General features: G+C 45.3%; 1 protein-coding gene across 13 annotated transcripts in view; it reads left to right on the forward strand.

The window, feature by feature from the left end:
- PKHD1 (polycystic kidney and hepatic disease 1 (autosomal recessive)) overlaps positions 1–12,586 on the forward strand; it is a 230,830-nt gene that overhangs the window by 63,679 nt on the left and 154,565 nt on the right. For all 13 annotated transcript variants that reach the window (XR_005858607.2, XR_005858605.2, XR_005858606.2 and 10 more), the window contains one exon: positions 10,730–10,880. Coding sequence is in view for 10 of the 13 variants with exons in the window: in XM_040697985.2 (XP_040553919.1) it covers positions 10,730–10,880 (151 nt within the window). In the remaining 3 variants the exon portion in view is untranslated. The remainder of the gene's footprint in view (positions 1–10,729; positions 10,881–12,586) is intronic.

Genomic DNA, 12,586 nt, shown 5'->3' on the forward strand with positions numbered 1-12,586 from the left:
GAAGAGCTGAGCTTGGTGCCTGGTTGTGACTTGACCCGTAATATCAGACTTACAGGGAAAATGGGAAAAAATCCTGGGAGTTTAATGTGGTGGGGGACACAGCTGGGTTTTGCTTTGTTTAGAGGAAAAAAAAAAAAGGGTGATATCCTGAGGATAACGAGGACCTGAAAACTTCATCTTGTAGCAGGCTACAAGGAGTGACAGAAACATTATCATCTTGTATCATAATTTCTTCTGTGTACACTTTGGCATAAGGAGTAAGGATGAGTAGTACTTGTATTTGTATTTCACACTTGCTTTTTTTTTCTGTTTTGTTACTGCTGGTGTTAGAACAAAGCTTTTCCCAGACTAAACAACAAGAAAGAAGTGTATACCTGGAGGATGACTGAATTTCAGTTCAGAAACATTTGTTAACAAAAAAATTAAAAATGCTGTAGCAAAAGGGAAAACCAGCATGCTCGAGCACTTGGCCACAATTAACCTGAGAGCCTTCATTCTGTCTTTAACAACAGGGTTAATTTCATGAGATTGCCAGTAAAACCAATCTGTTTTCATAGTAAGTTGTCAGCAGCTGGGTGATGGACTGAGTTAACACCCCCTTGGAAGTGCTGGGTGTGTTCCTTTTATTGGCACCTCCCTGGTGGAAGCCCCTTGTCTGTCATTGGGGATGGCTGCAGAGCAAAGGACTTCATTATGGGATGGTAAGGCTGCCTCATAAAAATGAGCAAACGATTACCGTCAGAATGGGAAGGAGCTGAGGGTACTGGGTGATCTGGGGGCCCTGTGAAGAAAAGCAGAAGTCCCAGGTAGGGAAGCATCAGGTGGAGTGACTGCTGTGGCATGAACAAAATATTCCCAGTTAAATTCATGGGTGATGCAGGGCTGGGAGCTGCTAGCTCATATTCAGTTAAATTTCAAGTGTCAGAACTCATTAGAGGTGATTTTAGCCAAAGACAGTTTGTGAGGTACTCGGTAAATTCGACTTCCTTGAAAAAACTTGAGGCAAGAGGATGCCACTTGACTTACTGATTGATTTTTCCTGCTTTCACACAACTTCTTTGGGTCTGGGATTCTGATCGAAGGTCAAACTCGGTTTTTAAATCACTTAGGGATTGTGGTTCTCTTTTACACATGCTTTTTGTCTTTCACTTGAATTCTCATTTATTTGCATTTTTCCTCCTGCCTTTACTCGTGTCTGGTGAGTGGAAAATGCAGATTTTGCTTTTGGTGCTGGGGACAGCAGGCCCATATCGGCATGGAGGTCATGAGTGGCTTTAGATGTTCAGGCTAACCTATGCAGAACTGGATAAAGAGGTGCAAAACAACTGTCGGGAAGCGATTGCAGAATTATAGAATATCCTGTTTGGAAGGGACCATCAAGGATCACGAAGTCCAGCTCCTGTCTGGACTTCACTACCCATAAGTCAAACCATGTGACTGAGAGTGGTGTCTCAATGCTCCCTAAGCAATTCTTTATTAACTGTAGAGATGGCTCACTCAATGAATGTCTTTCCCTGTTTTCCTGATCCTGGTACTTAGCTCCTTGATGTCTTGAATATCTCTCCCAATAAACTGATGCCAAAATTCGAAGCTGAGATGGCTCAGGCAACGAGGCAAAAATTGGGATTTCCCATGCAGGAAAGACTGCACTCAGTGGTCACAAGCATGGCCATAAGCTAGTGTTCAGGCTGGATGTTGGGCAAAATTTCTTCTCAGAAAGAGTGGGTAGTGCATTGGTGCAGACTGCCCAGGCAGGTGGTGGGGTCACCGTCCCTGAAGGTGTTGAAGAACCATGGGGATGTGGCACTGAGGGACGTGGTCAGTGGGCATGGTGGGGGTGGGCTGGAATTGGACTTGGTGATCTTAGAGGTCTTTTCCAACCTCAGTGATTGTATAGTTTTCAGCTCTGAGAGATGCAGATGTCATGGGGTGACAATTTTTTTGGCAGTTTTGACAAATTTCTCCAGGTGGTGATAGCTTGCAGCAAATAAGGATTTTGGGGTTTGGACAAGATGCTTTACTTTCACTTCAGGTAGATACGTACTCTTTCAGGTACGTACCTTAGTACAGTGCCCATCTCTACCTGAAATCAAATCTGCCCTTGGAAAATGCTACCTGGTGCCAATCTGCATTCTTAAGCACTTGAAGGCATTGGGGTATGGATGTGCCACCAAGGTTCCTTGGGAAAGAGACTGTAGATTTGATATCCTGCCAGATGATGTGGAGGCAGACAAATGTTGTGCGTGGGTGGGCAGATAGGAAAAGCCACGACACATTGCAGGGGATCTGTTCCCAACAATGATAAGCTGTTCCAGCCCCAAAAGACACAAGGGTGTCTTCATAGCTCAGACAGCAGCAGTTTGTGCTTTGGACTCAAAGGGCTCTCAGTTCAGAGAGCAGTGTGTTAGTCGAGGAGCACTCTTGCACGCCACTCTCTCATCTTGTTATCCGATTAAAACGAATTTTGGGCTGAAATCTGTTGAAACGACAAGAGTGGCTTCTGTCCTGCAACACGTGATGCTGCTCTTTGGCTGAGGCGTGGTTGTTCATGGCATAGCAATGCAGTGCTAAGTGCTGTCACTGAATGGCAGCTGGCTTCAGGCTGCTGGTATGGTGCTGTCTGCCCCCCTGCTGAAATTGTCCATCATGTGCTGCTGTCAGCTCAAACTGCTGAGGAAAAAAATGGAAGCATTATTACATGGAGAATCCATTCTAATTTTAACTCCATTAGATTAATGTATTGAAAAGTGCATTTCTGCTCTAGATATTTCCTTGTTTGGAAGTTGTCTTGCATCAGGAATGTTTGTTTAGCTCCTTGCAGATTAAGATCTTGGGCTTTATCTGGATTTATTGCAACTAAATAGACACCTTTTTCTGCAAGGAAATAGGTGGGATGTACCTAGTATTTTAAATGCCACTGAACACCCAAAATACCATTAGGAACCGGAAAATTCAGCTTGAAGTGGCAGTCCAAAGGTAACCTTTACTGAGGAGTGACATCTCCATAGCCATCATAACCCAGAGTTCCCCTATTGCTTGTGTGACCTTTTCTGTAAGAGTCCCATCTTCACCTTTTTACCTTTCTGGAAGATAAGTGTTTTTGATGATGACAATAAAGATATGGCAAAGCACTTTTATTCTTGGTTGCCCCATCTGGGCTGTGTGTTTGATCCGAACGGCCAGCGTCCCAGTCAGATTGCACTATCAGATGGAGCTGGCTCTATTTCCTGCATTATTCTTCCTGGCTGTACCACATTATGCAATTATGTTTGCATTTAAACCTGAGCACTTACCTGTAATGATGCTGTAGTTCAGTTCATGATACATTACAGCACTAGATAATGCATACAGATAGGCTAAGAAAGCATGTTGTTGATGTGCTAAAACTAAACAGGACATTGCATTTGAAAGCGGACTCTGAAAGCTCGCAGATTAGGATGAGACACTTAAAAAGCTTGCATTACTGAAATAACAGCCATGCAGGGCACAACCCTCTCCCTGCTGGGCAGGTACAGGATTGAAGGGACATTGCAAGTCTGCATCTTGGAAGACAGAATCATAGAATGGCTTGGGTTGGAAGACACCTTAAAGATCATCTGGTTCCAACCAAGGATATAGAATCATAGAATCACCAAGGTTGGAAAAGACATACAGGATCACCCAGTCCAACCACACAAACATATGTTAGACCTGCTCTTATCTCACAGAATCCCAGGAGAGTTGAGCTTGGAGGACCCTCTGGGGTCTCATGGGGCACTACGCTGGGACAAGGATGCCAGACTGCTGAACTGCATCAGATCCTTGCCTGCGTTGGATGGAGCACAGCTTCAAGCTATTTCCTTGTGCTCATTCAGGTCCTTCCTCTCAAATGTGGAATCTGCTTGAAAAAATACATTTTAGGTGAAAATGGTCAGGCAAAATATTTTGATGAAGTTCTGGCAGTGATTCAACAGATTCCCAAACCTACTACAGTCAGCGATGAATCTTCATTGTGGGATATGCAACCTAATCCTGCTTCAAAACACACTGGTAGATATATCAGCTTTCCCTTGAAATAAAGAGAGATTGTAACCTATAATTTCCCTGACAGATTCCCCATCTATCACATACTGGGAGTCTGTGGATGGAAGGTGCTAGATTTGGGTGAGGTGCCACGTATCGTCCTATTTGTTGGAGAGAAGGATGCATGAGTGATTAAAAAAAAGGCAGCCTGTACTAACTTGTAGCCTTCGTACAGTGTGTTCCCTTCTACAGCTCCGTGCTGAGCTGCTAAAAGGTACAGTCAGATTTTTGGTTTGTTTTTGAAAGGAAATGGGAAGTTTGCTTTTCATTCCATCAGAGACAACGTTTTCCATTGCTTGAGCATCCTTGCTAGGTACATGGAAAAAGCTAATGGTGTCCTTCTGTTCTGCCTCTCCAGTTTGGTGTCTCCCCAAAACTTTCTGTGTTTCCCTCCAGACTTTCCCACCCAGGCTTGGGCATTTTCCACTTCTCATGAAGCTCAGAGCTTTTCTGAGTCATTGGGCAGCAGCTGCTGTTCCTGCACTGACCCTTTGGTCCCTTGCAGTGCAGCTTGGGCATCTTAGCCAGCAACCGTGGGCGGATTTTACCACCACAAGGAAAAACTGTCATACACTCCAAGTCATTTCCTTCCACAGTGCTCTCCTTTATCTTTGAAATTAAGGTTTCTGATACTTGGATCAAACTCCCACCACAAGCTTCATAAAACCCCAAGAGATGTGAGAACAACATTTTACTCAAATAGACATGGGGCTTTCCATGACTTCCATGGTTTGTTTTGTTATGGAGTGGTATAATCCTGCTCCTATCCTCCTGTTAGTTGGTATTTTACTTTGCTTTCAGGCAAGCTTTTTTTGCTTGGGTATAGGAACCCTACACATGCTGTGTGTGGGACATGCACTCCCCCCTCCAAGAGCAATGTCTTTTCAGTGCCCTACGAAAGCACTATTAGATCAAACTAATATTCCGTGTCCTTAATTAAATACCTCTGGTGCAAAGAGCCTTACCTTCTGTGCTTGGAAATTGCAGTGATTACTCCCCTGCTGGAAAAGACTTTTTTTTTGGTCTTTTTTTGGCGATTATTTCTGAGTACTTTTTTTTTTTAAATAAGAATTAAACTCTTTCTCATGCCATTGTCCAGTGCAAATTGGCCTGAGACTGACTTGTGCCATGGGCTCTGACCTCCAAAACTGCCCATTCATTTTTTTTCTGAACTAATCAGCTAGACGAGCTATTTACAGTTGGCTTTTGGGTCTTCTCATTGCTTTTGTGGCTGCCCCTGTCTGAGTAATTAATGACAGCATGGCTTGTTTTTGGTCTTGAGTTACTAATGCTGTTGGCTGCAAATACATTTTTACCTCTGGGACGTGCCAGCTTCCTGGTTCTAGTCCCACCTCGTTGGCCCAGGTCAATTTTTTGTGTGTAAACAGATTTATCCTGTAATAGTTGGAAAGAGAATAGGTCATTCATCAGTCCCTTGGAGAACATGTCCAGCCAGATTCTTCTCTTCTTGTGCTTGTGCAGCTCAGCAGAAGTCAGAAAGGCTGCTAAAATTAAGGGGGGAAAAAAAACGAAGAAAGTGATTATTTTGTTGTAATTCAGAGCTTAGGCTGTCTTGTTAAGGCATAAAGGTACTACAGAGTGCAGCTCATGTCCAGCCACCTGCCCAGCCCTCATCCATTTAGCATTAATGAAGGAGCTGCTATGCGGATTTCTTGGGCAGAGTAATATCACCTGCATTTTAGAACTGGTATAAAGGATAGAGAAATTAAGTAGCAACATTTGATGAAGACAGTCATAAAAAAATCATGTTTTGGCCTTGGAAAATGATATTTAATTTCTATTTGATACCTATAATTCTAAGCTGTTCTTTCAAAGGGCTTTCCAAATGCAACCTGATTAAAGTATATAGAAATGATAGAAAGGAACGTGGTGCTTTTGCTAAGAGAACTGAGGCTATCCATTGCAGCTCTTCCCTGTCAGGTGGTAGATCATTTTGCCCCTCTATTGAGGATTAAGTTGTACTCCCTCCATCTTGGGGATGTTTGGAGAAGTCTTGGCATCTTCTACGTTCCACATTACCCTTGAACACCTTCAGTTTGCTCTTTGCTTTCACGGCACAGTCAACTGGATTCTCTTCATTTTGGTATGAGTGTGTAAATACACATATTTGTGTACCAAATAAGGTGTTGCTCTCTGCTGCTCAAGTGTTGGGTGTTTTTGTGTTTCACAATGTAAGGTGCTTGCTGAACTCTCTGGGACAGCCCTAATCCTTTTTTCCCATGAAGCTCTATGTATGCTTTCATTCTTGCCTTCAGCAAGCTCTTCGTATGCTGTCCGGAATGAAAAGAAGATTGCAGAAGTCATATTTTTGTTTTGATTTATATCAAGGACGCTTTTCACACTGACTGATGTCGTGTGTGCAGGAGACATAGAACAGCAGAATAAAGAGTGTCCCTATCATACTTGTCTCAGGGATACAGGCTGTGCAGTGGAAGACCAACAGAATTTCTATAACTTTCCAGTTGTGGTGAACATTTTTCAGTTAATTTGGTCCAGTGTTTGGGTTTCCAAGAGCAGATGAGGCAGGAATCATGCCAAGAGGCAAGTTCAACTTATTTGGGCGTTGGGAAGCACCTTGTATGCTGACTCCACTGATGGTAGCAAATATAATGCATTTGCATCTCTTTCAAGCGTGTGTAGGAGGGAGGAGCCTCCACCAATTTGTCTGTTTTAATTATAGATGTTCTATCCACCTTCCTAATTGCTCCTTCATTAAGAAGTAGCTTGTTGTTTCTTGTTTCCCTAGGAGCTAAAAATAATCAACTTTTGTTTGTTTCTGTAAATTTTTTTTTTTTTTTTTTGCCCTTGAGGAGATAATTATTTCTATTGTTGCATGAAGATGGTGGCCAATACAGGAGGAATAATTAGAGCAGATGGCTGGAAATACTTCCCTTGTAAAAGATATCTAGGGTAATAAAATACCTCCCCTCCTCTTTTGTCTCCTCCTAATACATGTTTTTCCTTTCCTTCAGGTAGGTGGGGGTTGCGTGGGGCTGTAAATCTTTTCCTGTTGTATTAAACTGAGCAGCTGTCAAGAGTTCACAGCCCGGAAAGTGAGCTCCCTGTATCCATCACTGAAATTACAGTGTTTTCAAATGTGGTGTGGAGTCCTGGGTCTGCAGGGTGGGGAAACTCACACTGTATTCCATCACTTCAAATGTTAACCTTGTCTCTCTGTGGTGACTGAGGACAGGAACACTTGCTCTCCATACGCGCTGGCTAAATGGCAATCTGTCAGCACCAAGGAAAATGCTGCCCCATGTGTGTCAGTCTGTCAGAAGTTCAAAACCTTTGGTTGTCGGTGGCTGTATGCAGCAGGAAGGATGCTGGGGATGCAACTGATGGTGATCTCAGTGCTGGAGCAGTGTTGTGCTCTGTGCCTTAGTGGATGTGTCTGGGGAAGGGATGAAGCTGGCTACTGAAGTTGGGGAACCCTACCCGACCTCAGGTTGCTCTCTATGGCTCTGTGTTAGGTAAGCACAGGCTGGGACCAGAAAATGAGAGCATGGGGCACAGCAGCAAGCAAAATCTGTGCTGCTTAGCTCAACCATTGCTTCGGGATTTGGTTTTAAAGTTTTTACTTATTTTTTTTTTCTGATCAGAGGATGCAGATCTGTGTGCTTTTTAGCAATCACAGAATCATAGAATGGCCTGGGTTGGAAAGTACCACAGTGATGATCCAGTTTCAACCCCTCTGCTGTGTGCAGGGTCGCCAACCACCAGACCAGGCTGCCCAGAGCCACATCCAGCCTGGCCTTGAATGCATCCAGTCCTTCTATTGTGACTTTCCTTAAATGAACAAATTGAAATGTCACCACAAACTGAGATCAAATGAGCTATGTTCTGCCTAAACAGGAGTTTCTCAACCTTTTAAATCCCAAACGTTACCTTGTATTTTGGTGGAGTTAAAGCTCACCAGCTGCTGTGTTGTGCTATTAGAGTGATTGTAATTCACAACAGTTCAGATCAAAAACTGAAGATATAATGACTTATGGTCCCTTCTATTTGTGGCTTGTTTGTCAGCCCGTGTAGGAATGCAAACATATCTCTACTCTTTATTCACTTGTTGCTGTTGTTGCTGCTGTCTGTGGGACCTGGTAGTCACAAGCTGAGAAATGGACACTCAGAGCTGGTGTCCCCAGGGCTGAAATACAGGCAACCCAGGGCTGGCTGACAGCAGCAGCAGCCAACAGTAGAAAGTGGAAAGAAGTTTGCCTTAGAATGGAAAAATGAGATGCAGGAGGGAAGAAGAGGATAGTGTGCTGAACTGCAAGGATCCTGTGCATCTTTTGTTTTATACTATTGAAATATTATTTTATCATTACATGAGTTGTTTGGGAACTCTGATGGGGAGGGAGCTATTTTGCAGGCATGCTTTCCAGAACGGGTTTCCTATGGAAAGCAAATGTGAGGGCACATCCTTCAACGTTCTAGAGTCCAGTTTAAAAGTTCAGTTTGTGTTATACATATGTCCTTGGGGAAAAGACCAGAAGAGTCTCTTGCCTCAGTCTATCTGATCTTAATGAACTCTGCAGGAATATGGCAGCTTGGAGGTCTTGCTGAAAAAACTGATCCTGAACCTAAGTGAATGTGAGCTGGCTCTCCAAGGTTGGGAACTGCATGGGGCCTGGCACTTGAGCACAGCCCTTACCATTACCTGAGAACTTCTTCAAGACATTCTGACTCACCCTAAACCAACCAGTCAGACCAGAATGGAGGCTTGGCTGTATTCAGAGTAGGCTTTGCCTGTATCATCTCTGTGTGTACAAAAGAAGGGTTTGAGGCAGACTTGAGGATGTATTTCTCACCTGTCTCAGGCTGGGACTGCAGTGTGAAACCACCACCTTGATGCCACAGCCAGCTTCCAGCCTCATCATTCAGAGCTCCTTTTGTTCCAGTTCCTCTTTCTCCCATCCTGGCTTTCTGTCTGCCTGCCACTTGTCATGCTTCATGCTGCAAACGATAAAAGCACAGGAGGAAAGTGCCCACTGCTGGCCACAGGCAGGCAGCTTTCCTGGCTCTGCAGGCTCATTGTGCTTCATTCAACAAACACAGGTGGGATGAGCACTCAGCCATCACTCCGGAGCTTGCAGCTGCTGCTGCCCTTCGGTCTTCTCTAAAAGCATTTAAATAACCATAGGTTGGATGCTGAGTGCCAAGCAGGGGAAAAAAAAACTGAAAAAGAAGGGAGTATTGAGTCTATGAAAAATCTAATAGAGAAGGATGTTCTTATCCTGCTCAGCTGTGGGCAGAAGCAGCTGGAATCTCTGCACAGTGGAGATGTTTTAGACATGGTCTTCAAGAGATAAAGTGGCTGTCTCACTGTTTTGTCTTTAGAGTCTTAAGTGAGCCAGTATTCTCCAGCAGCCCTGAGAACGTGCTCTGCTTGCAGAGCAGCAGTCTCTGTGCCACCCTCAGCATGCACTCACAGTGGTACATGGTGTCTGGAGGACGGCGTGAGTCACAGCCTGTGCTGATGGCAGGGCAGCTGGACAAGACAGGTGTGATAACTGAGGAGGATCCCCAAGATCATATGGAGGGAGACTAACTAGGACAAACCAGACCGTGGATTTCCAGACTTGTGAGTCTGTTACCCACTCTGCTTGATAAGGAATGTGTAATTAGTCTGTGTGTATTTCAGTTTGTATTATTTTACCATGGGCTGCTTAATAGGACCTGGACTGGATGATCTTAGAGGTCTTTTCCAACCATAATGATTCTGCAACCACCATTTATCCAAGGCCTTAATGAGAGATTGCACTGTACCCAAAGATCTTCCTTCATCTTAGGGAAGGCAGCAGGCCTACAAGAAAAGGGCCACCAAGTAAAAGCTTCGGCTGTGTGGTTTTCCTCCATTGGTCAGATGTCTTCCCTTGATTTCTATGGAGCTGCTTTCCCAGTAGCCCCTCTACACCTTCTTCTGTGCCATGGTAATTTTAAGTGCTTTGAGCAAAATCCCTTTTCTCCTCTCAGGCAAGTTAATAGAATCATAGAGCATTTTGAGTTGGAAGGGACCCCTAAAAGCCATCTGTCCCACTCCCTGCACTGAGCAGGGACACCCACAGCTCCATCAGTGCTCAGAGCTCCATCCAGCCTGACCTTGGCTGTCTGCAGGGATGGGGCACACTGCCTCTCTGTGCAACCTGTGCCAGTGCCTCACCACCCTTACTGTAAACAACTTCTTCCTTTTATCCATTCTGAATCTCCCCTCTTTTAGTTTGAAACCATTTCCCCTTGTCTTATCACAACAGACCCTGCTAAAGAGTCTGTCCCCTTCTTTCTTACACCCCCCCCTTTAGATACTGACAGGCTGCTCTCAGGTCTCCCCAGCACCTTCCCTTCTCCATGCTGCACAGCCCCAGCTCTCTCAGCCTGTCCTCATAGGAGAGGTGATCAATCCCAGGGATCATTTTTGTGTCCTAAAATATTCTAGGCCAATCTCTTTTCAACCCTCCTGCTACGTGCAGGGTCGCCAACCGCCAGACCAGGCTTCCCAGAGCCACATCCAGCCTGGCTCTGGGCAGAGGAAAGAGCCGTTCGTTGCTCTCTGCAGAACCGCTGCGTACAGATGTGAGGGCTTATCCGTCTGGGGACCCACACAGGCGGGAAGAACGAGCTCTGAACCTCTCCCTCTCTTTCCCTTCAGCCCGCCCTCCAGCTGTGCGGTCGCTGGGCCGAGGCTTCCAGCTGGCCCTCTGGCCGCCCGCCGCAAGATGGCGCCAACGTCACGGTGGAAGCGGGCCGGACGCTGCTGCTGGGCGCCGCCACCGCCGCGCTGCACCTGCTGCACCTCAGAGGTCTGAGGGGAGGGAGGGCTGTGTGTGGGCCGGCGGGGCGCGCAAAGGGTTGGGGGGCGGGGGGAGCGTTTAATTCGTATGCATGTATTCAAAAGGCATCGTTAATGCTGTTTGGATGCTGGAGCTGATGGAAGGGCATGGGGGTTGTTTGTGTGGGGGGAACCGAGGGCAAGCTGTGGTAGGATGGGGGGGAAATGGCTTCAAGCTAAAGGAGGGGAGATTTATGCTGGATGTAAGGAAAAAGTTTCTATGATAAAGGTTGTGAAGTGCTTGCACGGGTTGTGCAGAGAGGTGCCCCGTCCGTGCAGACAGCCAAGGTCAGGCAGGATGCACTCTGAGCACTGATGGAGCTGTGGGTATCCCTGTTCAGTGCAGGGAGTGGGACAGATGGCCTTTAAGGGTCCCTTGCAACCCAAACCGTTCTATAACAGGAGATCTGCATGGTTCATGCACCCTGGTGCAGCCCCAGCACGAATGTTGGGCTGTGCATCTCTGTAGGTGTGGAAGTAATGTGGCATTCAGTGCTGGCAATGCTCATCCCTTAAATTAGGCTCTGGTGGTGAAAGTTGTTGTGCACGTCTTTGGTATTAAGTGAATTGAGTTGTTCTGGTGCAACTGCTTGCTCAAAGTTAAGCCTGTGTGCAAGATTAAGCAGAAGTTAACCTTGACAATGGAAAGAGGCTTTAGGACCTAGGACTACTCCGCTGATATTAATAATTTTGTACTGTGAGGACATTAAAAGGACTGGTTTTCCACTGAGATGATGGTGGAAAACAGATATCGGGCAGTTATATTGGGATATTATTTTGAAAGGTCATTTTACAGAGATAAATCTTCACAGGTTTTGTCCATACTGTGTGAATATTTCCAATGGAGCTTGAACTCGATCAGTCTAGGTTGTCAAGAACTGCTACACTGGGCATCATTCCTTCTGGAAGCAAAGAAACAGGAACACAAAGAAATATAGTAAGAATCTGTGATTGAAAAAGTAAGAAACACTTTAGTATGATTTTTTTCTCCTCTCTGCCCCACTGAAGATGGTAAAGCTTGGTGTTGCAAGGTGCTTCTTAACCCCAGCGTGATTATGGTGTAAAGTTGAAGAGAGATGCTAGAGCTCAGATTTTCTGAGACTTTTGGCTGCAAATCTGCAAATTTGGGAGCTCATCCTCTGTCGTCTTTAAGAAGGGGGACACAGTCTTGTAGCAGAAGCTTTTTGAGCTTTGGGCCTACTCAAAGGCAGATTTATCTTCAAGTTAGGACTGGTGAAGCCTTGTTTAGATGTGGAGTCAAGATATGCTGAGGTCTAGTTTGGTGTGAGAGTGGGCTGGAGTCATCTTTCCTCACCTTTCTTTAAGTTGCCCAGCTCTGGGGAGTTGTTCAGGCTCCTGTATTGATCTAGAGAAACACACATCACCAAAGACATGCTCATCTTAGGTATTATAGATACCCATCTTAAGAAGGATCTCAGTTAGGTGATCCCCTTAGAGTAACAACTACTGAGTCTCTGAACTTGTCAAATAATTGCTGAGTTTCCCCAGCTGCAAAATGGGCATGACAATAAACCCCAAGCCTGCAGGCGAGTGTAGCAGCGCGCTTTGATTGAAGCCTGAGCTGAAGTGTTTTTGTAGTTGGAGCTGGAGAATGGGATTAAATTGTAGTTCTGCTCCCTTTGGCTTTCTTGACTCAGCACCAGGCTTCCTGTGCAC

This window comes from Gallus gallus, chromosome 3, assembly GCF_016699485.2.
Source record: "Gallus gallus isolate bGalGal1 chromosome 3, bGalGal1.mat.broiler.GRCg7b, whole genome shotgun sequence".
In the NCBI taxonomy this organism is placed as follows: domain Eukaryota; kingdom Metazoa; phylum Chordata; class Aves; order Galliformes; family Phasianidae; genus Gallus; species Gallus gallus.